Source organism: Canis lupus, chromosome 18 (assembly GCF_048164855.1).
Source record: "Canis lupus baileyi chromosome 18, mCanLup2.hap1, whole genome shotgun sequence".
In the NCBI taxonomy this organism is placed as follows: domain Eukaryota; kingdom Metazoa; phylum Chordata; class Mammalia; order Carnivora; family Canidae; genus Canis; species Canis lupus.
In genome coordinates this window covers 57,654,860-57,681,648 of record NC_132855.1, presented here as the reverse complement: position 1 = coordinate 57,681,648, position 26,789 = coordinate 57,654,860, and the positions used below count along the sequence as shown (strand labels likewise).

The 26,789-nt window shown below is 41.2% G+C and overlaps 1 protein-coding gene across 3 annotated transcripts in view; it reads right to left on the bottom strand.

Annotated features, from left to right (window-relative positions):
- Nucleotides 1–26,789, bottom strand: part of EXOC4 (exocyst complex component 4) — a 746,933-nt gene that overhangs the window by 28,375 nt on the left and 691,769 nt on the right. Inside the window, exons 17-18 of one of the 3 annotated variants that reach the window (XM_072784618.1) lie at nucleotides 26,510–26,669; nucleotides 1,442–2,673 (exon numbers count right to left, since the gene is read on the bottom strand). In XM_072784618.1, the coding sequence (XP_072640719.1) occupies nucleotides 2,475–2,673; nucleotides 26,510–26,669 (359 nt within the window). In that variant the 3' untranslated portion in view covers nucleotides 1,442–2,474. Of the gene's footprint in view, nucleotides 1–1,441; nucleotides 2,674–22,807; nucleotides 22,932–26,509; nucleotides 26,670–26,789 lie in introns of those variants that run through there. The other 2 variants (XM_072784619.1, XM_072784617.1) reach the window with 2 other exon arrangements.

Genomic DNA, 26,789 nt, shown 5'->3' with positions numbered 1-26,789 from the left:
TTTCACTCACATGTGGAATTTAAGAAACAAAGCAAATGAACAAAGAGAAAAAAAAAGTTGGAGACAAACCAAGAAACAGACTCTTAGCTACAGAGAACAAATTGATGGTTCCCAGAGGGGTGGGGGATAGGGGGATGTGTGACATAGGTGATGGGGATTAAGGAGGGCATTAATCATGATGAGCACTGAGTCATGAAACGCTGCTCTCTATAATTTAAGTAATTAACTACCTAGACCACTATATTGACTTCCACTAATCTCTTGCTTGCCCTCGCTTTTTAAGAGGAAGCCATTAATGACCCCTCCTTTTTTTTTTTTTTAATGACCCTTTTGTAAACTTTTCTTACTCCCTCTCTGGTCCACAAGCCACCTTCTATTGGGCCCCTTTTCCTTCCACTGGCTTCCATTTTCTCTCTCAGCTACATTTTAGTTTTGCCTGGGCTGTCCTACAAACACAACTGGGTCCCTCCTGCTTTGCTGCATGACGAATGGTGAAAACAGCATTTACACCAGTGTGCATACCATGCTGCTCCACGCCAGACCTGGTACTGTGTGAGGAGTACATTTCCTTCAGTCATAAGCACTGAGCCTCCTCAAGAGCAGGCTTCTGGAAGTCTGCTTTGATTTCGGACCGTGAATCTCTTGTAGTTTCCCCTCCCCCTACAAATTTCAGATTGGTTTTTCTTTTTTTCTTGCATCCTTTAGATTTATCATAGCTTAAGGTTTTATTTTATTTATTTATTTATTTATTTATTTATTTATTTAATTTTTAATTCTTATTCATACTATCCATCTTCTTGAGGCTTTCCCTTCCCAGAGCCCTTTTCCAGAGGGTATTGTATCCCATCACCACAAACTGGACTGGTTCTTCTCCATGCCAGCTTCAGGGCTGCCCTTTCACTGAGTGGGATCAGATGTTTTTTAGACATAATGTTTTCTAATTTTTTGGTTTATTTACTTGTTTTGCTTGAATACATCCTCAGTTCCCCAGGAAGAAGAGCATGAGAAGTAAACTTTCTGAATCCTTATAATTCTAAAAATGTCTTCATCTTGCCCTCAGTATGGCTGATACACCCCCTGGACATACGTTTCTAGGTTGAAATCGTACTTCCTCGGAGCTGGGAAGCAGGTATCACTTCATTACTTCCTAGTACTAAGTGCTATTGATCACAAGCCTGACGCCACTGACTTGTTTCTCTACCTCTCTCACTGAAGCTAAAAGCTAAAAGAACTTTACTTTGGGCATTCTGATAATTCACAAGGCTGTCTTTAGGTCAGGCTTTTTTTTTCATGCACTGCACTGGGCTCCCAGTAGACTCTTCTACTGTGAAGACATGTGCCCTTAGTTTTAGAAAAGTGTTTCTACCAATTTGGCAGTCCTTTCCCTTGCCTTTCATTTTCTCGTCTCTTTTCCTATGACTCCAATTAGTCGGATGCTAGCCCTTTAAAGACAGGTTGGCTTGTGTTCCTAAAAAGCCTCTCCTCTTGGTGGGAGTGAGTGTGAAGTAGGTAATGCTGAAAGTGCTAACAGGTAAGTTTGTTTCTCTTTAGGATTAGCAGGTGGGGTGCCAACTGTCAGGTGGGAAGCCTCTTTCTCTGATGACACTTGAAGTGGGTTTGTTCTGAAGCTGCAACAGCCATACCAGATGCCCCAGCTGTCCCTAAATATTTCTGAAGGTGGCTCTTTCAGGAAAAAAATTCCAGATGCTGGCATTTTGAAAGGCTAAATAAAACAGTGCTGTTATGACATTTTCACATTAATAAAATTGTCATTAACCCCTCTTTTCTGTTTCTCTTGGCATTCCGATTTTTGACTGTTGATTATAAACCTGCAACTTCTCCAAAGCACTCATTGCACATTCTAGCCAGAGGTTTTCCCCACCAGTTTATCCATTAACTGTATCCCATCTTCTTTCCAGCTTCCAGATGTCTGCTGGCTACTTTTGTTCCCCTCCTATTCTTTCTCAGCTATGGATTTATTTCTCTCTGGAAATACAGTTGTGAGGCCTGCCATCGCGAGTCCTATATATTATTTAAACCTCACAAGCTTTGAAAAATATTGGACATGATGCAAAATGTTTTAACATAACTTTTAACGCATGGCACGGAAATTTGGTGTATGGTCAGGGAGAGCATAGTATTGCTGATTGTGAGCACCTAAGCAGGCACAGGGCAAGGAGCAAGTGGACTAAGCTGTCCATTGTGCTTGGAGAAGTTTCAAATTATCATCAACTCCAGAGACGAGTAAAGAAGAGAGATGCTGGGCTCTAACTTGTTGACCCTTAAAGATGTAGGGCTCTTGGAGTCCCCAGGTCCAGTCTCATTGAGAGGCCCAGCTGCTTCTGCAGGTAGCAAGGTGACTATCACCCTCCCTTCACCAGCAAAGCCACCCAGCTCAGGGCTGGGCTGGTCCCAGCTGGTGTCATCGCTATGAGGGTGGTAATGAGCAGTGGCAGTAAAGGGTGTCAGATGGCTCAGAGCCTGGGGTGGTGAGCAGCTTCTGCACCTTGATGTGGCATGGAGAGGTGCCAATCAGTCCCATTAGCAGCAGGAAGACAGTGGCAGAGGCAACAGCTTGTTTGTGATGGTGATGACAGCAGCAATAGTGACGACAGGCTGGCAGCTGCCACCGATACCAGAGTGGCAGCCACTGGACAATGACAGCAGCTACAACTGCAGGAGAAAATGGTGATAGGCTTAGGGCAACACACATCTACCACGTTAATATAATATATTGAAAATCACTCAGAATACTGCTTTCTGAGTAACGTGGTTGTAAGAAAAGACCTCGTGCTCCTTAAAGACGCCTATGACAAGGTGGCCTCCTTCGAGCACCAAGGTCAGAGAACCTTCTAAAGAGACTTTGTCACCATCTCTGTATCACTGATTCTGCATTTCAGCTTGCAAGGGGGGTTCATTTGTTTCTAAAAAGGCTAGTATTTCTAGAAGGGCTGTACTTTTTGTTGTCATCAGGTGGCAATAACGAGTCATCATTTATAATCCCAGAAGGTGTGGATTACTGGGGAGATCAGACACTTAGAATTTTAAATCAGGACTTTGTAACTAAAATCACTGTCTACTTATTAAAACAAGCCAAACTGAGAAATTTGGGAGCAAGTGAAAACTCGGAAGAGGAAAAAAAAATCTTTCTTGCAAATACAAAACAATAGAATTCCTTACATTTCTTTAGCTATTCTTGACTTGATATATCTATAATGGAGTCTTAGATTCTTTCTCTTTCATTAGATGCATCTACTTTAACTTTGGGATTTTCTTGAGCAGCCTTCTGCAGCATGGCTCCTTTCCTGTAATAAGAAAGTCTTCCTCCAGCTGGGATGGAAGTGTTTGTCAGATTTCCAACTAGTAATACCCATCACTAGCCTCCCACGTGCAATTTTCTCTTTGTCTAGCTGGAAGTTCTGTCGTCCTAATTAGCTCCACAATCAACTCCTAATAATGATTTTTAAAAATCATCAGGAGCACTAAAAGTGTCCCCTTACGTCCAGAGGCAGTGTCTGTCCTCAACCACAGACAGTGATTCCCTTTTGGGGGCAGGAGAAGGAGAAGAGGGAAGGAGGGAGAGAGGGAGAATGAGAGAGGGGATAGAGGGCAGAGAGGGAGAGAGACAAGCTCCCTATCATTCTTTACCACTATTCTCAGTTTTAGGTCTTATTCGGTTTTTAAAAACAGCTTTATTGGGGTATAATTCACATACCATATAATTCACCTACTTCAAGTGTACAATTCAATGGCTTTTATCATCTTTATAGATAATGCGCAACCATCACCATAGCCGAATTTAGAACACTTTCATCACCTCAAAAAGAAACCCTGTACCTTTTGGCTACCACGCCCCCATCCCCCCTGCTTGCCACCCAGCCCTGGGCAACTACTAACCTACTTTCTGTTTCTATGGATTTCTCTATTCTGGACTTTTATATGAATGGAATTATATAGTATATGATCTTTTGTGACTGTCTTTTTCCACTGAGCATAATGTTTGCAAGATTCACTCATGCACTGCAATCTTTTTTAGCCAAATAATAATCCATTGTGTGGATATACCACATTTGTTTATCCCTTCATCCCGTGATGGACATATGGATTGCTTCCACCTTTTGGTTATTATCCATAATAATGCTATTTATGTACAGGTTTCTGCATGGACATGTTTTCATTTCTTTTGGGTATAGAACCAGGAGTGAATCTTATGAGGTTTTAATGTCCTTTCATATCTTAATCCTCTCCGTTTTGTTATCCCACTGTATTGTTCTCATTACTGAGCCCACCCTGCTACGTCATGTACAGGCACAAACTGGATCTTCATCTTTGAAGTTCCAGTAATGGTAGCTGTCAAGTATGTTCAGTAAATGTGATGTATGAATGGATGACCCCTTGCCAGTCTGTCATAACCACTTAGAGCAACCGATTTCTTTAGGAAATGCTTTAGATATTGAAATTGTTTAAATTATATGCTTTTGTGCTTAAATGTGGCTCTACTCATTAAGGAAATCAGTGTAAGAAGCTCCCAATGGTACATGGTTCCAAAGATGTGTAAGAGCCTAAAAAAAGGCTGTTTTAAAAGGTCCACCAAGGTGCTAATGTGAAATGGAAGCTTAATGGATACAAAGGAAATATCAAGCCACATATTTGGGATGAGACTGTTATTCCTGACATAAGAAAATATGTTCTTACCATTGGAGGATCATGCCTTGGTCTAGACAAGGAACACCCATTGGATGATCATGCCTTGGTCTAGACAAGGAACACCCATTGGATGATCATGCTTTGGTCTAGACAAAGATTACCCACTGGATGATCATGCCTTGGTCTAGACAGGTCTTCTGCTTCCTATGATCAAACTAAGAAAACCATCCAAGTAGGCGGCCTGTACTGGGGTTTGGCTTCCTCCTGCTCCCTCCTGATGGCTTAGAAAAACCACTTTGGGGTTTAGGAATCCTCTCATGTCTACTCACTATTTAGTATAGTATTTATATTTATGGCAAGGTAGCTGAGAATGTTCTCTCAAGGCAGATGGCAGGTGTCTAAATCTGAATAGATTCCTTTCAGGGAGGAAGTAAGAATCTGTTTTTTTGTGAGTGACCCCAACACTAAACTTTTGCTCCCTTCAAGCTGGTCACAGGTATACAGATTCTCCCTGTCTACCCAGCACTTTAAGGGTGTTTCTCTAAGTCATCGTCATGAACTTGGGCTCAGGAAAAGAACTCGTATGAACATTTTTCTGCGGGAAAATGTTAATCGGAAGCAGCAGATTAGTACCAGAGTTAGCACTCAACAAGGCAGTGTCAACATTCCGACTCCAATCCTGGGCAATTGCACTGTGTCTACTGGTACGAGAGTCCAGCCACCCACCACATTGGTGCTGCCCTAAGAAATCCCGGTTCTCCTACTAAGGATCTGACTTCCTGCGCCTTTGCAACAGGAGAAGTCTCCCCCTCCAGTCTCTCCCTCTCACATAATCACAGCTCTTATATTTTGTTTTGACTTAGAGTTTAGTAGAATTCAGATAGTAATTGTGTTATCATTTCTACTTTAATTTGCTTAAGAAAAAAAAGATTCAAATTGATGTGGGCAGAGCAGATATTTATAGCTAAAAGAGAACATGGCAATACCAATATCAAAAGCTAATAAAACTAATAGTCTTCCTATATTTACTTAATAAGGTTAGGAGTATGTGCAGATAGTGAACAGAAGGCATAATTATTATCACACAGTAATTTCTGTTTATAAAGAAGTGTCTAGCAGCAATATTCTTCTAGTCTTGGAGAAGGCAAACATGGAGGCCGGGGTTAACAAGACACCCCTAGAGTTGTGAAAGAAACTGGGGGGAGAGGTTTAAACCAGTCGAAGGAGATGATGTTCCTTTTCCTGAGATTGCCTGCCACTGCCCTAGGACAGCACTGTGTGTCGGGGAGGGGCGGGGCAGGGGTTTGGGGAGATGTGAACCCTGTGAAAGACGACATCAGCCTATGGGAGGTACTGAGTCTTGGGGAGGGGGAGGGGGAGTCCTGACCAAGGAGACGGAAAATCTGAGTTCTAGTCCTACCAGGATCATTCCTTGGCCAGTGACTCCAATCTCCCGAGCCAGTTTCCAGCCTGCTGAAGGGGACAAATGACACCATCTCAAAGTCCTAGATAATGAAGACTTTCAAGGTTTCTGCAAAGACTATATGATGTAAGTAATCTGAGAGCCAATGGAAAGACTCCTCTGAATCAAATTTTTAACTCAATTCTGCCTTCTGCTTTCTCCTTTTGCCAGTCTCAAGGAGACTATAGTAAGTTTTTGCTCTTTCTCTCCTCATACTGCCTCCCATCCCCACTCACTGGGTTTCAGGGAGGGCATGAGGAGGGAGCTGGCCTTGTTTTCTTTTCCTCCTCAGTGTGCCAGAGAGGGGTTCAACTAATTCACATTGGTGGAAACCTCCAGCTTCACAGGAGGATCATAAATACAGAAATGCAGATTACTATTATTTCTGATAATTCAGCACCTACTGTTAATCAAAGTGACAGAGGGCAAGTGAATATATATATTTTTAAGTCTTCTCTTGAGATTCCTAACTCTGGGAAATGAACAAGGGGTGGTGGAAAGGGAGGTGGGCAGGGGGTGGGGGTGACTGGGTGACGGGCACTGAGGGGGGCACTGGACGGGATGAGCACTGGGGGTTATGCTATATGTTGTCAAATTGAACTCCAATAAAAATAAATAAATAAATAAATAAATAAATAAATAAATAAATAAATATCTTCTCTTTTAACCCTTTGATTACAGTCACCTTGGAACTTTATTTTTGTAGGAGCCCCTCTAACCCTTGAGATATCCGTTCATCATATTCAGGGTTACAAAACAATTCTTCCTTGGATCCAACTAAATTGGAAACTACAAGCTACTGTAGTAACCGAGCTCATGATTTCTTAAAGGTACAGTTTAAGGAGGGCAGCTGCACCCAAAAATTAGACTTTGGGAAGTTCTCTCTCTTTAATTGCTTTTGGTTCTGGACAAAGTGACCTTTTCTCTGTCTGTAATATCCTTCTCCTCTAAATTTATCTCATCTCTTTCAAAGTACAGCTCAAAACTGCATTTTTTCTCTATTCCAATCCACTCTGAATAGTGTCCTACAGCACTTCCATCTAGCTCTTTCCATAAAATGATTTTTAAGTGTCTCTCTCCTTTTGGAACATAATAAACTTGGTACTTTACTGCCTCTGCCACTGATTTATTATATTTTATTCATTCAGCACACTGTTATTGGGTGTAGGTGTTACATTGCGTTTTTGTTTTTCCAGGCTCCATCCCACTTCTTTTGGTAACGGAAGCTTTCCTTTTTTCTGGAACACTTGCTATGAGGTCAGGACCCATCAACTCTTCACAACAGGTGAGGATACATGATGTGGACTGTTCAATCAGAACGCCCCTTCTCCCTGGCTATAGCAATTGGCTCAGAGATGGAGAGGGCCATCAGAGTCTCTCCATGAGATTTGCTGTATAAATTTTGGAAAGGAGGTTTCTTTCCCTAAGATTTCCTGCTACAAGTATGATGTTAGCTTGAGGCTACTATTTTTGCCACATGGGGAGATAAGCTATATAATAATAAAGCCAAGCAAGAGCTTGAGAAGAAAGAAAAAAAAGCAGGAGCTTGATTGGAAAGAAAAAAAAAAAAAAAAAGGCTGAGTCCTGTTCATATGGTTTGAATCCTTGGATAAAACTATGTCTCAAATCAGTCATCCCTTGGAATATCCCAGTGTCATGATTCAATAAATTCTCTTTTTTGGCATAAGGTCATTTGGATTTGGTTTCTGTTCCTTGCAACTGAAATAATCCTGACAAATACCTTGGATGCCTACTGTACCAGGCATGGAGCATCTAATCTGCAGCCTCAAGTTCAGATATAGTGGTAGCTAAATCCCAAAGATAACCCCTAATGAACCATGCTTCCATTATTCATGCCTTTATGTAGTCCTCTCCTACACTAAATGTGGGCTAGCCCAGTGACTTGCTTTAACTAACAGAATGTGGTAGAAATGATACTGTGCCAGTCCTGTGTCCAAGCCTTTAGAAAGGCCTGGCAGCTTCTACTTGCATGCATTTGGGAGCCCTAAGTCATCATGTACAATGTATGACTATCCTGATGGAGAAACCACATGCAAGAGTTGTGTGGAAGGTAGAATCTCTGAGACTAAAGGAAGAGAGAAAGAGAGGAACCTAGCCATCTGAACAACCCAGCTGAACCGAGGCTTCCAGCTGTCCCCACTGGTCACCTAAGACAAGACATCTTGGATGTTTCAGGTCCAGCTGCCATCATATTATGGCCACGTGAGACACCACCAGACAATCCAGCAGACTCGTATGGGTGAGCTCCAGTCAATCTGCTAAATCAATAGAACTAATGTCATGGTTGCTGTATTGGTACTAAATTTGGGGATGATTCATTAAACAGCAATAGATACTGGAAACATATGCACAGAACTGATAATTATGTTTTCACAGCTATGGGAGCCAAGCCTCAAGGCATGCAAACCAGGTGATTTTCCTTTCTCCTTAAAATATTAAAATTTCTTTTTTTTTTTAATCTTTTTTTTTTTAAAAAGATTTTATTTATTTATTCATGACAGACACAGAGAGAGAGGCAGAGACACAGGCAGAGGGAGAAGCGGGCTCCATGCCGGGAGCCTGACATGGGACTCGATCCCGGGACTCCAGGATCAAGCCCTGGGCCAAAGGCAGGCGCCAAACCGCTGAGCCACCCAGGGATCCCAAAATATTAAAATTTCTTGATGGATATTTAGGTATACTATAGAATTAGCTGAGATAAAGAGATACGACATAACTTTATATAAAAACTTCAATATTGATAAGTAATAATCAAATTAAAGTTGAAATGAAAACTTTAATAGTAATGAGTAATAATGTAAAACCAAGCTTTGTTGAGGACGGAAAGAATTAAAGGCTAAAACTTACTCAATTCACTAGGTTTTACCATGTATGTATATAATAATCAAGGTTGTAAGTTGCAGAGAAGGACTTATTGAAGGGACACTGGGTAATTCATAGGGGAGCCAGGAGGACAGGAGAATCAGACTGGAGAAGTGAGCAGGAATAAACAAAGGCAGCAGTTGACATCATGACACCAGAATCACCCTAGAATCACTCTGCACAGACAGCCTCATGAAGACACCACCACTGCTGCTAAACACAGAACACCATGTTTTGCTCGCTGGCTATGCCATGGCCACTCTGTTGCCACTACCCCAGGTAACTGGAAGGTGCCACCGCTGCTGATGCCACCTCCTATGATTCTCCATTACCCCTGAACTCGGAGTCCCTAGCTCCTTGATTAATCTGGAGGAGGTGCATCTGATTGGCCTGCTATAGGCTGGGTCCCCATATAGGAAGTAAGCCCCGACATTGTGTTATTATGATGGTGGATGGGCTCTGTCTCCCTCCAAGGCCATGTTGTGGGGGAATTCTCTACACACCGAAGGAGATTTGGAAGCTAAGTGGTCAAACAATGACAAATGTCAATCATAAATCACTCCTTTTATTTTTCTTTTAAAATGACTAGGTTTGGGGTGCTTGAGTATGGCTTAGTCCGTTGGGCATCTGACTCTTGATTTCAGCTTGGGTCGTGAGATTGAGCCCTGAGTTGGGCTCTGTGCCTGCTTGGAATTCTCATGTCTCTCTCTCCCTGTGCTCCTCCCCTCCCACTTTTGCTCTCTCTCGCTAAATAAATAAGTAAAATATTTAAAATGACTGGGTTTTCTATTCATACAAAAACACCTATCTTCTTGCTTTCCCCTGCTTTCTGAATATTTAAAATTCACTAAAAAACCACAGTAGTATCTTAAACGCTCTTTAAGGGCAATTTCATTTCATTAGTCATTGTATTACCACCATATGTAGGTGTTCTGATACTTGGGGAATTAGGGTTTATGCTTGGCAGTGACCGCCCTCTCCCTGTGCTGTCTGGTCCAGCCTTCCTCCCTGACCTGGACACTCTCTAAGACCTCTGTGTAAAAGCTCCCAGGGGCCCTACACCCCTTCCTGCTTCGGTTGAGCCTAACAATAACTGTGATCATTCCTAGACAGGCATTAGATGCTGTGCCAAAATCTTTTCTGATAATCTTTTTGGCCTCCTTTTGTTTATTCCTGCAGACCTACAAAACATCTTTCAATTTCTTGCAGGGAAGATAAAAAATTGTTACCCCTCCTTGAAGCCCTTTTAACAAGGAACACCCTATCATCACCATTTAATAGAGTCTATAAAAATCACTGAGGCTGTGGTATATCTTCTTGAAATACTAATGCATTACATTGTCATGAGCTGTATAGAACAATAGCTAAAATGCAGATAGATCTGGCTTTGAATCATAGTTCTGTCAGTTGCTAGTTGTGTAGACCCTGGGTTACTTAATCTTTCAGACTCAATTTTCCCGTTTGTAGAATGAAAATGCTAATACCTAAGCACACTAGGTTATTATAAGGATTAAATAAGATAATGTGTGTACATCACATACGTAGAGTGCCTTGCACAAAGTATGTGCTCAATACATAGCGGTTATTGGTAATAATGTTAACAACAGTAGAATAAAAAAAAATTAAAGCTATTTATTGTTACTACCTTGTCTTACCTCTATGTGGAAAACTGAAACACTATGACAGAATTACAGCGGTATAAAAACTCCACTGTGCAGGATGGGAAGAAAATAAGGGGTTATAGTTGTAATCAGAGATTCTGACTTAAATTGAGATATCATATTGCCATCAGTTTTTAAAAGAAAGAGTAAACATAATGACATAATGCTAAAACTATACTAAATGCAGTAGTGTTGTTTGATGATGGATGGGATCTTCCAGTCTCAGGGGCAAACATCACGAACACCAATTATCACTGCAGTGAAAAAGCTCAGAAGTCCCCAGTTAGTATGATTTTCCATACAGAAGAATTATCTAATAGACAACCAATTAATAAATGAGATAAATAATAAGACACTCCACTCTTACTGCCCTTCTATTTGATTCTAAATATAAATGACAGATTGAAGAGAGAGATTAATATTGGAAAGGGAAAAACTTACTGTTCTAAGTAAGGGACAGCTTGATCCAGGAGATTAAGCAAGCCTTTGAAGTTAGGATTTATGACAGCTCACTGATCAGGAATGGACAAGACATTAGAACACAAAATCTTAATATTCATATTATAGGAGTTAAAAGGAAATATGAGCATGTATAGTTCACATTTTTAGGGGTGAGCCAGCTTTGGGGCTAACGGCAAGATACCTACCTGTAATAATATATCATGCTGGCTAGCATAGGGTCCTCACTACTCCATCTGCTTGGGTAAGGATCTCTTTTAAGATAGCTGTCAAAAGGATATTTCTCTCTTATTCTGCAGGTGAGCTAACAAAGGGGTCAGTATCATCCAAGCAGATCCATGCAGGTCCTAATGAAAAAAAAAAAAAAAAAAAAAAAGGACCCCAGGAAAGGAGCTGCAGATTTGATTGGAAATTTTTCTTCCTTCCTTTCTTTCTTTTAATTTAAAAAAGGGAAAAGTGCTATTAGAGGCTCTTTGGCTTCGGGGCCCGTAATTTAAACATATGCTATTGGTGAGAAGAAACCTCAGAATGCCTGAGAGCACATTCTTTCCTTCTGCACCACAAACAGTAAATATTTAAGGCTCATTAGAGAAACTGGCAAATAGCTAATAGCCAATAGCTACAAAACTTAACTAAGGCAATCAGCTCCCTGGCAGACATATGCTTCCCTTGTTCAAATGTTAGTTATGTGTCATTATCATTTCAATACTTTCATCCCCGGAGAACTAGGAAACCAAGAAAAGAAAAAGGCAAAATTTCTGAAAACTGAAAAATAAAAATGCTCCTATGCTATATAATTAAAGTTAACAAAAGAAACAGACCCACTGCCACGTACATGGAGCAGAGAGAAGCTGAAACTTCAGATGACTGATTTATCACAGCAAGTAATTACTTTCTGTTTTTCACAAACATTTGAAACCTATTATTACTTTCACAGCAGCACACATCAACAGAAGACTGTCACCTAAGGGAGAAATGGGGGAACTGGGCTGTAATTAATTTCTGGCCGAACCTATCCACGAAGACTTTAATGTTGTCAATAAAGTGCTCCAGCCACTAAAAGCCCCCAACTTCTCCCCTCCCTCTTTGGTGGTCCTCAGCGCCCCCAAAATGTTCATCAGAATCTTTGTGGAAGAGAATGCTGCAAGGAGAAGGAGATGGGGTGCAACTGCCTGTGGCAGAGGGGAGGTCATGGCTCTACTCCTTCCCCTGACCCAGGTATTGAGAGAGAGAGAGAGAAAGATGGGTTGGTTGGTCACTCATGAGCTGGCCTCTCTTACCCCCCCAATTTGTTCTTGCTCCTCATTAGGCTCCATCTGCAATTGACCAAAATAGGAGGTGGGCAGTTCTTTGGCAGAATTTAAACATGTAGATGCCAGGCAGTGGAAATCATTACGGCAGCAACCGAAGCCTAGATCTTTAAAGGTTAGAACACAAAGATTAAGAGTGCCTCCAGGAAAAAGTGAAATGGCTGATCTGAATAAAACCTTTCCATCAACCGGAAAACCACAGCGCGGCAAAGGAGATGAAGAGCTACAGCAGATGTGACATTTATATTTTTGAGCACCTACATGTTTATTTTTTGAATTACCATTCAGAGCCTTATAGGACCTTTATAGGTCAGGCAAAAGCAGTAGCCAGCTTCTGTCTGTCTTACCCTCCAGGAGGTGTGGTGTGCAAATGCCACAACAGCAAGCTTGACTGGAAGAAACTGGCCTCTGCAACTCATGCCTTCATTCATTCATATACACAAATGCGTTCATTTGTCCGTTCAGTCACCAAATATTAAAAGTGCAGGTACTGTGTATCTCAGAAATCTTTATGGTACCTTTATGGAATTAGATTGAAGTTTATTTGTTACCTTTCAAAAACCTTCCTGTAATAGTCTTATCTGAGAGCTGGTAGTCAAGGTGGCGCTCTGGACCTCTGAGCCCCATCTCTAGCTCTACCTCGTGCAAACTCTGGGTGAGTCATATCTACAGTTGATCTTCTACTTGGAGCCTTATTTTTATTTTTTATTTATTTAGTTATTTATTTTTAAGATTTATTTACTTGATGTACCGAGAGAGAAAGAGAGCGCACAAGCAAGGAGAGCTGCAGGCAGAGGGAGAGGGGGAAAGAGACTCCCCGCCAAGCAGGGAGCCCAGGATCATGACCTAAGCCAAAGGCAGATGCTCAACTGGCTGAGCCACCCAGGTGTTTCCAGAGCCTTATTTTTAGACAAGGAAACTTCAGCTAAGAGAGCTGAAGGGACTTGCCCAAGTTTATACCATAATCATGGACTGAATCTGTTTATTGGCCACTTTCTAGATCAGTCAAGTACTGGTTAGTTCATCCCAAAACTTCCAAGAACACAGCTTGACCCTGCCTCAAAACAGTCCTCACTGTTGTTGTCACAGTCCTCATCGTTGTCATCATCATCATTATGGTGACTGCCCTGAGGGGTGATGTTAATGACTCCACTAAATCCAGAACAGGGCTTTCAGGCAGGTTTTACTTTCACTGCCTAGAGTGGGAGGAAGAAGGATTATGGGGACTAAAGGAGAATAAGGGGCTGAGAGAGAAACAGCCTAATGTGAGACTCAAAGGACATGAGGGTAGGCCAGTATTTCTCTAAGAGCGTCCAAGAACCATCTGCATCAGGCTCGTCTGGGCACTTGTTTGTTTTTTTCATTTTTAAAAAAGATTTTATTTATTCATGAGAGACACAGAGGGAGAGACAGAGACATAGGCAGAGGGAGAAGCAGGCTCCACGCAGGGAGCCCGACCTGGGATTCCATCCCAGGACCCCAGGATCAAACCCTGAGTCAAAGGCAGACGCCCAACCACTAAGCCACCCAAGTGTCTCCTGGGCACTTGTAAAGTAAGCTTAGATTCTTGCTCCCTACCTGCCCCCCACCCACCTTCTAGATCTGAATTTTTAGGGATGGAGTCAAAGAATTCCATTTTTTTAAAAAGTCCCATATCAAATTCTTATACCATCTAGCCTTTGAGAACCACTTGGTTACTGTGCTTGGTGTTTTAAGAATACACATGTATGTGCCTGGGATCAATGATAGAGTTTACCTGTGATATGATCATGTGCTAGTTCTAATTTATGGTATGGTTCTCAGAGAGTATTCTTTTTCTTTTTCTTTTTTTTTTTTTTTTTTTTTTAAGATTTACTTATTTGAGAGAGAGAGAAAGAGATTGCAAGCACATGTGTGGGGAGAGAGGGAAAGATCTCAAGAGGACTGCCCGCTGAGCAAGGAACATGATGGGATGTGGGGCTCCATCTCACGACCCGGAGATTGTGACCTGAGCTGAAATCAAGAGTCAGATGCTTAACAACCAACTGAGCCCCCCAGGCGCCCCACAAGAGAGTGTTTTTGAATGTCAAATGTTATTGCTCCAGGACAATTGCTTGGAAGAGGTACAGAAGACCAACAATGCAGGGTACTACCGAGTACCGGATGGCTGGGCAAAACCAGCCCTACCTCACACATTCCAGGGCAGGAGGGGTCTGCAGAGCCCTCTGCAGTGACACTGCTAATGAAAGCTAATTAAAAGTGCCAGAGATCAGAGCTTGATGGAAATCAAGTGGGAAAGACAACCAGAAAAAATAAAGGAAAAAAGAAAAAACATTTGAGAGCTAGGAGGCTAATTGTAAAAGGAGATAATATTTTAATTAAAGCAAACAGAGACCCAATATTTACCAAATGAGAACCCTGATTCCATATGGCTAAGAACATACATGGGCTTTGGTGTTGGACTGACCTAAGTTTGAATCCTAACTCTTATCATTATTATGTAAACTGAGAATTTGCTTAGCCTCTTTAAGCCTTAGTTTTTTCATCTAGAAAATGAGGTCATAATAGTTACATAGAGAGTTTCAGGGAGGATTTAGTGAACCAGCAGAGGTAAAGCACTTCTTATGGTTCATGTCATGTACTGAGTTTAATTATATAATAGTAATAATAATGGGTCTTAAAACAGCACTGCAAGAAAGTAATTTAGGCCTCTGGGTAGTTTACAGTAAAGGTGGTTGTTTTCTAGAAGCTATCCTTGTTTCATTGAAAATGGTGTGAAGTCTAAAGTCTGTAAGGCTAGGCACATGTTTACTTCTTGGTAACTGTTCCTATATTTAGCTAAGGATGCTCTCTGAAACGTATGTGTAAATTCATATGTATCAAACACTTTGAAACGCAAATCATATTCACAAACATCTTAGATTGCTGTTACAGAGCAGCAGAGGGGAAAAAAAAACCCACCCAGAAACCAAAAACAAAACACAATTACGGTAACTAGTCATAAGAATTGTCTAATGGGAAAGGTGCGGGGGAAGAAGTCTGGCCTTGGTATGGTTTGTATGGGGTCATAGCTTGGCTTTTATAGCTATAGCAAATGTGCCTGTTTCCTACATTTAAGCACCAAAATTAAACAGCATATCTTCATTTACAAAACAAGAAAGGTCAGCTTCCAGCTTCCAGTTATTCAGTAAGAATTCTAATAAAGTCAGTAAATGATCATTCTTGGGCTTGAGTCAAGAACAAGCTTCATATCTTTTCAGTACATGTCTTTTTAGCACAATCATTTCCTGGCAGAAAAATGGCCTCGTTGGGTGAATTAATTTAATTTCCTAACCATGACAACTACAAAGGTAGTGCAGGGTATATAAATAGCACAACTGGATGAGAGATTTTGGGCAAGTCACTTCAGATTTCCATTCCCTGGGATCTTTATTGGAAATAATACTGCCTGTCATCTATGCTAATCTCTGAATCATTCCAATTCCAGCACATGTGCTACAAAGGGAGGACTACAACTATCTGCTAATAATCTTGAGGAACCCTAAATTATATATAGACATTATATATGTACAGGGTATGGTGACATTAATTGAGCATAATCAAAAGAACTCTCACTTAAAACCTCGTACATAAGATATGACCAATCAAACATCAATACGGGCAGGCATTATTTTTGAGAGCTTTATAAATACTCATTTTGGGGGGTAGTCTCTGGGGGATAAAGAGTCCTCATTAAACAATTAATTAGAGATCAGTTAATTGCTAGAAGGTATGGAACCTACTATAAGTGTAATAAACACAAAAAAAGTAGATCAAGTAGAAAGAAGGATAGTCAGAAATAGTGTAGCAAAGTCAAATGAAGGTTTAATTTGGGAGATGTAATATTATTTAAATCTACTTATACAAATTTTAAAGAAAATTTTTTTAGGCAACAAGCCATACAAATTTTTGTTTTATTATTACATTTTATTAATGAGTATATTTCCTTCTCCCAGGGAGCAAAAGCTATTTATTCCATCATATTTCCCAATTTACTCTGGCCCCTAGGAAAGTCAGGGCTAGCTTTGTACCACTGTTAAATTCCAGAAATATAACAGAATTTTTAGGGGGCACTACTATTAAAAGATTTTTGGTAGCAGACCGATCTCTCCTATAAAATTAATCAAAAATCCCCACGATAAAAAATCTTGAGTCAAAAATCTGGAGTTTTACAGGTAGAGGTTTGAAAAGGGATAGGTTATCCCAGAATTGGAGAAGTGGATAAGACCAAGGACAGACTAAAGATGGGAAAAAACATTAGCAGAGAAAAGACCGTGAAAAATATATGCATATGTATCTGTTCAGAAACAGAATTGCTCTCTGGCAATCAAATAGCATTTTATCTAATAGGTAAGGGCATTTCATATTTTCAGCCAGGCCACCCCCAAAGCCTCCTTCAGAGGCAGTATCCACTGCTGATTCATGTGAATGATGGGGATTTAGGGAACCACAGATACGCATCCGTCTGGATGTCTGTGGGTGTTTCCAGTAGATGGCAGCATGTCATTGCTAATTCCTGTCAGCCTATACCCTGGTCAGTCCAAAGGGGAAAACCCACACCTTTGCTGCAGAAAACCAAAGAGCTGTTCCTTGTCCAAGAGGTTTGTGGGAAGAAGTCAGCCTCAACAGCGGCCTGGGAAGGAATTCAATATTCTCGGCCATGCCAGGGATCATTCTGGGCCTTAGACACAACACAAGGTCAAGGATAAAGCACGGGGTTGAATTGATACACGTTCAGTTTCTAGGCTGGCTTTGTCATTCACTCTGTCACCTAAATAGTTTGCCTCAGAGAGGAGTTGGAGAGGTTCAAATGGGAAGATGCTTTAATTTACTGGGAAGATCAATTTATGGGGAAAGGACCATTTCTGGGCAGGCAGCACGTTCATGGCCTGTCCTTTTCTGCTTTTGTGCTGCAACACCATCCCCTTCCTGTCCTCTTCAGAGGCTCCTTTTCCTTCTCATGTCCTAACACGTTGGTGTTCCCCAGGGCATGGTCCTCCGTTTACAGTGCTCATTTCCTCGGTGGTTTCACACCATAATCTGAGGCTGATGACTTCCCACATCTGTTTATTCAATACAGCTCCTTCCACCCCCAGCTTCTAGCTCAAGTGTCTAGTTGCATGTGAGACATCGTCATAGGCAGCCGACATTTGTCACGTCCACTGGTGACCTCCATCAAACCTCTCTCTCCCTCCTCCTGGAGGCTGATTTTTTTTTAAAAAATACCTTATTGGCTTTATTCAATGATTTCTGCATTGGGCAACCGCCCATCTAGCAGATAGAAAGGTACTCCTAGGACCCACTTAGCTACCTATGTCAGAAGGTACCTTGATTCCTTTTTCTTTATTCTCATGGTTCCATCACTGTCTAAATCCTACCAATTTTAGCTTCCACCCACTTCTCAACTGTGTCCTCCATCTCCCTCCAGACCGACCTCGTTCAGGCCCTACTCTCTTGCCAATACCTTCCACTTGGTTTGCGGGGCCTGCAGTTTTATCGTCCTCCTCTCCACTTCCTCCCCTAGCGGCTCAAGGAATCTACTTAGAATACAGGCCTGACCGTCTCGCTCTTCCCCTGAATCCATTTACCCTACAGGATCGAGTCTGAACACCTTAACATCCCCCCCTCCCTGCCAAGAATTTATGGAATGCCTACTACAGGCCAGGTCCAGGGCTAGAGAAGTGAACAAGAGTCCTTGTCTTAGGCAGCTCACATTCTACTTTCCACAAACAGGTAAGGAGCGAACGAACAAGTAAATGGAGAATAGGTAAGATGGTGATATGCGCTAAGAAAAGAATGCATCGGGGTAAGTAAGGAAAACAGGGCGTCCGGGGGGGGAGAGGGAGACATGTTTTCAAACTTTCGAGAGGAGGCCTGTGAGGAGGGGGCAAGTGCGGTGAGCTCACCGGAGGCTAGCTCTGCTCTCCTCTTGCCTCATCCTCTACTACTTCCTTCCTCAAGCATCTGCTCCACTCGCCCTGAACTGCCTTTTCTGTTCAAAATGGCTCTCCCTTCCCCGCTGGATAACTCTGCTTAAGATTAATATCAAGCATCACCTCCTCCAAAAACTCTGCCTTGATCTTCTACCTCCCTGATAGATTGGGGAAACTCAAAAAGTTAGATATTTCCAACAACTCTCCCTCCTCCACCTCACCCAATCAATGTAAGCAGAAAACATGGGCTACTCATTTCCTGTGATGGGAAGCTTTAAGCTTTAAAGTTCAACCTCTTTTTTCTTTTAAGATTTTATTTATTCATGAAAGACAGAGATAGAGATAGAGATAGAGATAGAGAGAGAGAGAGAGAGAGGCACAGGCAGCACAGGGAGAAGCAGGCTCCATGCAGGGAGCCCAATGCAGGACTCGATCCCGGAACTCCAGGATCACACCCTGGGCCAAAGGCAGGCACTAAACCGCTGAGCCACCCACGGATCCCTCAAACCTTTTTTTAAAACAAAACAAAAAAAAACAGCTTTATTGAGATACAATTCACTCACTGAAAGTGTACATTTTATACATCCTTTGTGTACTCATAGGGTTCTGCAACCATGAGCACCATCTATTTTCGGACATTTTCATTACTCCAAAGGAAACCCATGTTCCCATTTTCTCCCAACCCTCCAGCTCTAAGTAGCCACCACTCTATTGTCTGTCTCTCTATAACTTCTTTCATTTAATGCAATGTTCTCAAGGTTCATCCATTTGTTATTATGTATCAGTACTTTTCTTGTGATAGCTGGAAAATACCCATTGTGTGGGTTTATCACATTTTATCTAGTGCTTGATGGGTATCTGGGTTGCTTCCACTTTTTGGCCGTCACGACAATTTGCGTACAGATTGTTTTGTAGATGCATGTTTTCATTTCTCTTGAGTAACACCTAGAAGAGGCACTGTCGGGTCATATGGCAAGTCTATGGTAAGTTTTACGTTTTGAAGATCTGATGAATGTCTTCCAAAGCTGCTATGCCTTTTTACATTCCTACCAGCAATGTATGAGGATTCGAGTTTCTCCACATCCACTCCAATACTTGCTGGGGTTGGATTGTCTGTCTTTTTGATTGGTGGGTGTAAAGTGATTACCTCATTGTGGCTTTGACTTGCATTTCCCTAATAACATCTTTTCATGTGTATATCAAGCATCTTTTCATATGTGTATGAGCCTTCTCTATATCTTCTTTGGAGAAATGGCTACACAAATCCTTTGCATATTTTTTAGTAGTTTTTCCCAATAGTTTTAGACTTACAGAAGAATCGAGAAGATAACACAAAGATTTCCCATATAACTTACACCCAGTCTCCCTATTATTAACATCTTATATTAGTATATTTATCACAACTAATGAATCAATATTGATTCTTAACTGAAGTCCACAGTTGATTGACATTTTCTTAGTTTTTACATAATGTTCTTTTTCTGTTCCAGGATCCCATCCAGGACACTGCATTACATGTAGCTGTCATGCCTTCTTAATTAATTAATTAATTAATTAATTAATTATTTGTAAGAGAGCATGAGCAGGGGGAGGGGCAGAGAGAGAGGAACAAGCAGACTCCCCAATGAGCAGGGAGCCTGATATTGGGCTCAATCCTAGGACCCAAAGGTCATGACCTGAGCTGAAGGCAGATGCTTAACCAACTGAGCCATTCAGGCATCCTGTCATGCCTTCTTAGTCTTCTTTTGGCTATAAACATTTTTCTCAGATTGCCCTTGTTTTTCATGACCTTGACAGTTTCAAGCAGTATTGGCCAGATATTTCTATGAATTCTGGATACAAGTCCCTTATCAGATATATGATATGCAAATATTTTCTCTCATTCTTTCAGTTGTCTCTTTATTTTCTTGATTCAATCTCTTATTGAGCTAAGCAAATACGGTGTGTTGTACTTCTCCATATAAATCTGTGTCCTGAGGAGGCATTTCAGGCAAGGTTGATTTCTTCTTTGGTTCAGATTCCAAATGGTTGCTTCTTTACCAGTGATTTTTCTGTTGGCTTCTGTGATGATGTTCCTCTGTATGTGTATTATACACAGGGGATATAGGGCTTCGCTGGTTAAGTAAGTTTATATAGAACAACTCCAAAGGTAAACGAGCGTTGTTGGAAGGGAGTCTAGGGCTGTAGAAGGGAGATGTGGGGCATGTAGGAGCAGAGACTGACCTCCATTAAAAATAAAACCACTCAGTGTCCTAAGAGAGATCACAGCTCCTCTTCATTGTGGGAAACATATAATGAATATATATGCTAGGAGGAGCAGGGCTTTCTTAGTGACTAATATTAAAGAGAAGTTTCTAATTTGGTCTTCTATACATCAGCCCAGAAATACTCTAATTGCATTTTTGTTTGCCATAAATGCATCAGAACCTACCACAGAAGTGAGGAGGGAGAAGCCTGTTCCCAGAGCTTGTTTCTGTAGTAGGCGTAGAGAAGCTTGAGTGCAAACCAAAGCATTTCACTCCTCTTATCAGGGCCCAATTCTCTGTCCTAAGCTAATTTAACCTACTGGCACCACTTGACACAGAAGAAGACACTCTCCTCTTAACACATTTTCTTCTGGGACACAGACCTCTCTCCTGCTATCTTCCTGTCCCTTCTCAGGTTCCCTGGCTGGTCTGTCTTAAGCACTCCAACGTCTCCATGGTGGACTGCCTACCCAAGGCCCAGTTCTTGGATGGCCTTTTTTCTCTGCTTGTGTTCTCAATACGATCTCATCTCTCATTCCATCTAACGGCTTTAAATCCCATCTATATGCTGATGATTCCCAAACCCCTATTTCCAGCCCAGACATCTTTCCCAAATTCAGATTTGTATATTCAGCTCTCCATGATTTCTATTCGGTTGTCTGATGTGCATTTTAAACTCAGTATTTCCAAAGCCAAACTCTTGATAGCCCCTTCCTAGCTGTCCTGTTCCCACCTCCCAAACTTAGCCTGTCTTTCCCGTTGTCTGGCTCATCTTCTGTTCAGTAAATCAAAACTCCATCCTTTGAATTGCTCAGAACAAAAACCGTGCAGCCACTGGCTGACTTCCAATCCCTCAGCAAATCTTGTCAGCTCAACTTTTAAACTATATCCTAATCTGACCACTTCTCATCTTCTGCACTGCCACCATCTTGGTTTGATTCACCACCATCTTTCACCCAGGTTATTGCAGTAGTTTCCTGACAGCTCCTTCTGCTTTTGCCCTTGTCTGCAACCTCCCCTCCCGAAATGTCTATTTACAACACAGCAGCCAGGAGGGTTTCTTTCACAGGGTAAGTTACATTATGGTGGTCTTCTGTTCCAAACCATCTGATAGCTTCCTACCTTACTCGAAGTGAAAGCCAATGTTATTGCAACAGTCTTCAAGATCTCAGCTTCTTAGAATAAACCTGTGACGCGATCTCTGACTTTTTCCTTTGCTCATTCACTTCAGCCATACATTCTGGCCTTTCTGCTATTCTTTAAATGCCAAGCATACTTCTCCCTTTGGTTCTTTCCTCCTACATGTCTTTTCCTCATATGCTCTTCCCCGAGATAATCACATGGCTTTGCTCCCAGTTTTCCTTTAGGTCTTTCCTCAAATGTTACACATCATTAAGGGCTTCTGTGACCACTCTAAAATTGTGGGTTACCTTTATTAGACCCTGGAATACTCTCTTCCCCCTTTCCATGCCTCATTTTTCACCATAGCATATATCATCATCTGAGATACTTTACATTTTGCTTATTTATTAGTCTTAATTGCCTGAATTACAATAATGTAAATTCAGTGCCCAGCCAGACTTCTCCTGTGACACAGTGCCTGGACTCCTGGGTTCTTTCAGAGACTCAGTTCTGGAGAAGTGCATGGCAGCTCAGGATAAGATGATTTCTGATGAAAGGAACTAAAAAGGCACACTCATAAATCCCTTCCATTTTCTAGTTAATCTGCAGTCATTTTTCCAGGACAAAGTATTGTCTTGAGTCTGAAAACGCACTCTGGGGTCAAAAGGGTTAAAACCACAGCAGAGATCATTATCATAGGGGACAGGGTTTCTCTGTAATTCTGGTGATTATACAGGTTCTGCTGATCCTTTGCTTACCCGGGATTTATCCTCCTACTGGAGAGAGAGTAAAGGTGTGTAGAAAAAGGGATGGACAGCAGTGCTACAAGTAGAAGAATCAACAGAAATGGAATCACTCCAGATTCCTCTTTATTACATAAAGGGTGTTTGAATTTTCCACTGGCCAGGGAGGCTCTGGAGGTGAAAAACCACAAGAGCCTTGCAACTTTTTAAGTAAGTTTTATGACACATGGCAACTAGTGATTAATTACTGTGTTTGAAGATAACATTCCTATAGAGATTTGCTGGAAATACAGATGCTGTCCATGCTTGATTAGACACTGCTTACGGAACGCTGAGGCTCGCTGCTGCAGTCTGTTATTTCTGGCTATTTTGGTATAGCTGTTATATTTATTTTACACAGCTTCAAATTCAGTGGAATTGATGGAACCCATTTCACGAAACCCGTCCCTACCAAAAACAGGAACAGAAAAAAAATAAGGCTATAAAGTGTGTCTATGTGTGTTTGTATGTAGGGGAGTAACAGCAAATGAGGGAGAAAGAGACAATGAATGGCAGGGATATATGGTTCCTTTCGTCAAGTGCTTTCTGCTCTAGAAGGATGCTGTTCTTTAGAGGCGTGTAAGAAAACTGACCCGTGTAAGCTAATTAAAGAACTTTTCAGGGCATTAAAGACAGACTAAACTTTGTCATTATCCAAGCCTTTCACCAACAGCAAAAGAAGCCTTGGTTGGATACCTATCCACTCCTCCAGTATACACGATGAGCACCTACTCTGACCCAGGCACTAAGTAAACAGACAGAAAGAGTTTTGGTCTCTTGGGACATACAAATCTAATAAGGAGAGGTCTTCTCAGGGGCATCTGGGTGGCGCAGTTGGTTAAGTACCTGACTCTCGGTTTCTGCTAAGGTCATGATCTCAGGGTTGTGAGATCGAGCCCCATGTCAGGCTGCCCACTCAGTGGGGAGCCTGCTTGGGATTCTCTCTCCCTCTGTCCTTCTGTGTCACATGCTCTCTCTCTCAAATAAATATATAAATCTTAAAAAAAAAAAAAAAAGGAGAGGTCTTCTGAACCAAGATTGGACGGATAGCATCATCCAATGCTACATATTTATGCTGCCTATATTTCCTTTCATAATCCATTAAGAGTAAAGAGCAATAGTTGTAGTACCTCTCCAAAGGGGTCACATTTCAGCCCATACCCACTTCCTTGGACATCATTCACAAATCCAACTATAAGAGGCACGGCTCAGTTGCCATTCAATTCCTGAAGAAACACTGCTGGCACACAGCCCGCTGATGCCAACCTCAAGACCGCCCAGTCAGTATTTCATTATTCAGATGCTGTTTTTTTTAGTACATGTTCAGGCCCCATACTGTCTGCCAAAAACCGTTAATTTACTTATTTCAGCTAAATAAAAAAAATCATTTAAAAAAGGATGATTGAATTTAAGAATTATATTCCTCAGAGAATTAGTAATGCTCTTCTGTATCCCTCGGGCCTCCATGTTCTTAACTTCCCCTTGTCAATGTTATTATGAATAGACTAATTCAATAATGAGATCATTCCCCATAAGAGCAACCAAATAAATGCAGTATTCAGTCACACCTGGTTTCCTTAATCTGTGCAAAGAAGGCCTTCTACCAAATTTAGCCTAAAGTAGGGAATTTAATGAACACACCCACCCATATACCCACACAAAGGAAGAACAAGACCGGGAAGAAGGACAGAGAAGCAGAGGAACAGGGTAGCCATGGAACAAATGGAGGGCTAGATTGGAGAAGAAAAGTTAAAAAAGGAAGATCTATGGTTATCTTCTTTCAAAACAAAGACCCTAGCATATAGATCTTGATAACTGTCAAAGTAATGCAATATTTCATCATTTCCTGAAATGTCTTAAAATGGTTTCAAATTTTCTGGAACTTCTTGAGGAATCAAAAAATCGAATGGAATGATATGAGAGTACAAATGTTGGGCAGGAGAATTCTAGACTATTGAAAACGAATGACTTCCTAGCCATTAAGGGGTTTACAAAATAATTCACCAAGGTACAAACAGGAATAAAGCACTAGGATACCATAATCATCATCGATCCTCTTCAAAACTGTTTTTGCTTTCCTCAAAGTACCAAAGGTCTGATGATTTAAGTAAAGTATAAATAGTGTTGAGACCACATGAAGAGAGGATAAAACAACCTCTCAAATTGGAAAAGTGTATTATAAAGAAGCATTAAAAATTGAGATCAGCAAACCCCGGACAGGGAAAGTAAGAGTGCTGTTTGAAAGAAGAGCCTTCAAGGACATGAAGGGTGAGCATGGTTCACGATGAGTAACCACTGTCCCCACAATGAAAACAAGAAGAGAAGAAGGGTTTCAAATGGGAAAGAGAAAAGAGATGAGGAAAAGACTCCTATAAACATACATTTTACACATGTTATTTATGAGGGAAAAAATCCTAATGTTTACAAGTGTGCAAATGATTAAATAATGGCTAATTTATATCGTGGAATATTTGTTCAGGTATCAAAAGTAATACAGTGGACCCTTGAACCACGTGGCAAGGTAGGGGTAGGGGTGATTCTCATGAATCATAAATCTGTGTATAACTTTTGACTCTCCCAAAACTTAACTACTAATAGCCTACTGTTGACCAGATAGATGCCTTACCAATAACATAGACCATTGATTTCTAAAGAATTTATTTATTTATTTGAGAGAGAGAGAGAGAGAGAGAAAGAGATGATATGAGAGATGAGAAAGAGAGAGAACATGAGTAGAGGCAGAGGAAGAAGCTGGCTCCCTGCTAAGCAGGGAGCCTGATGCGGGACTCGATTCCAGGACCCCGAGACCATGACTTGACCAGACAGAAGCTTGACCAACTGAGCCATCCAGGTGCCCCATGAACAGTGTTAACCCATATTTTGTATGTTATATGTATTATATACTGTATTCTCACAACAAAGTAAGCTAGAGGAAAGAAAATGTTATTAAGAAGATAAGGAAGAGAAAATACATTAATAGTAATGTACAAAAAAAATCTGCATATAAGTGGACCTGCACAGTTCAAACCCATGTTGTTCAAGGATCAACTGTACTTTCAAGACTATTAGTGGCTTTGGGAAAAATAATGTTTTCAAAGAATATTACTGATATGGGAAAATACAATTAAACAAATATAAAATTACATTAACATAGTTTCAATTTTGTACAAAGAGAAATTATATGCATGCATAGTATGATAATTCACCTGTATCCATGGCACAGGCACAGAGCCAGGAGAAATTGTACCGACTGTCACAGTCTCTAGATGAAAGGCTTATAAGTAACATTTATTTATTTATTTTTTTGTATTTTATGTTACATATCTTAGGCAATGAGCAAATATTGCTTTTATAAGAAAGTACTGAAGTTTTGTAGTAAGAGGAACTTAGGTTAGAGAACAGGAAAACCTCTGCCCCAGGGAGGTTAAACATCCAATAGAATTGTACAGAGGGACGCCTGGGTGGCTCAGTGGCTGAGCATCTGCCTTTGGCTCAGGTTGTGATCCCGGGGTGCTGGGATCAGGTCCCACATCGGGCTCTCTGCCTAGGTCTCTACCTCTCTCTCTGTGTCTCTTGTGAGTAAATAAAATCTTTAAAAAAATTTAAAATTCAAAAAATTAAAATAAAAATAATTGTATAAAATTACCTTCTTTAAGACTCAAGAACATCTCACTGGTTCATTTTTTTTTTAAACTAACTTTATAAGTACCAAGAATCTATTTTTCCAAGTAATTTTTTTTAAAGATTTTATTTATTTATTCATAGAGACACACACAAAGAGAGGGGCAGAGGCACAGGCAGAGGGAGAAGCAGGCTCCATGCAGGGAGCCCGACATGGGACTCGATCCAGGGTCCCTAGGATCAAACCCCGGGCTGCAGGCGGCGCTAAACCGCTGTGCCACCGGGGCTGCCCTTTCCAAGTAATTTTTATAGGCAATGGGATCTTGGCTTTGGTATGAGGGACTGAGCCCAATCTTTCCTCCTACCTTGCAAAGTCCAGGTCGGCCTCCCGCGACATGGTGATGTTGGTCAGATTCTGCTGAAGGACAAAGATGTTCCTACACATCTTCTTGATGCCGGACTCACTGATGCGCCTGAAGTACTGGGCACCATTAATGAGGATGCAGGAGATCAGGTGACCCAGGCCTGAAGGGCCAGCGCAGATCAGTGGGGGGAAAAGAGGAGACGGTTAGTACCACCTTGCATGAGCTTATACACCAATCTGGAAGAGTTTCTCTCTTCAAATTCTCCACAAACTTAAATGAC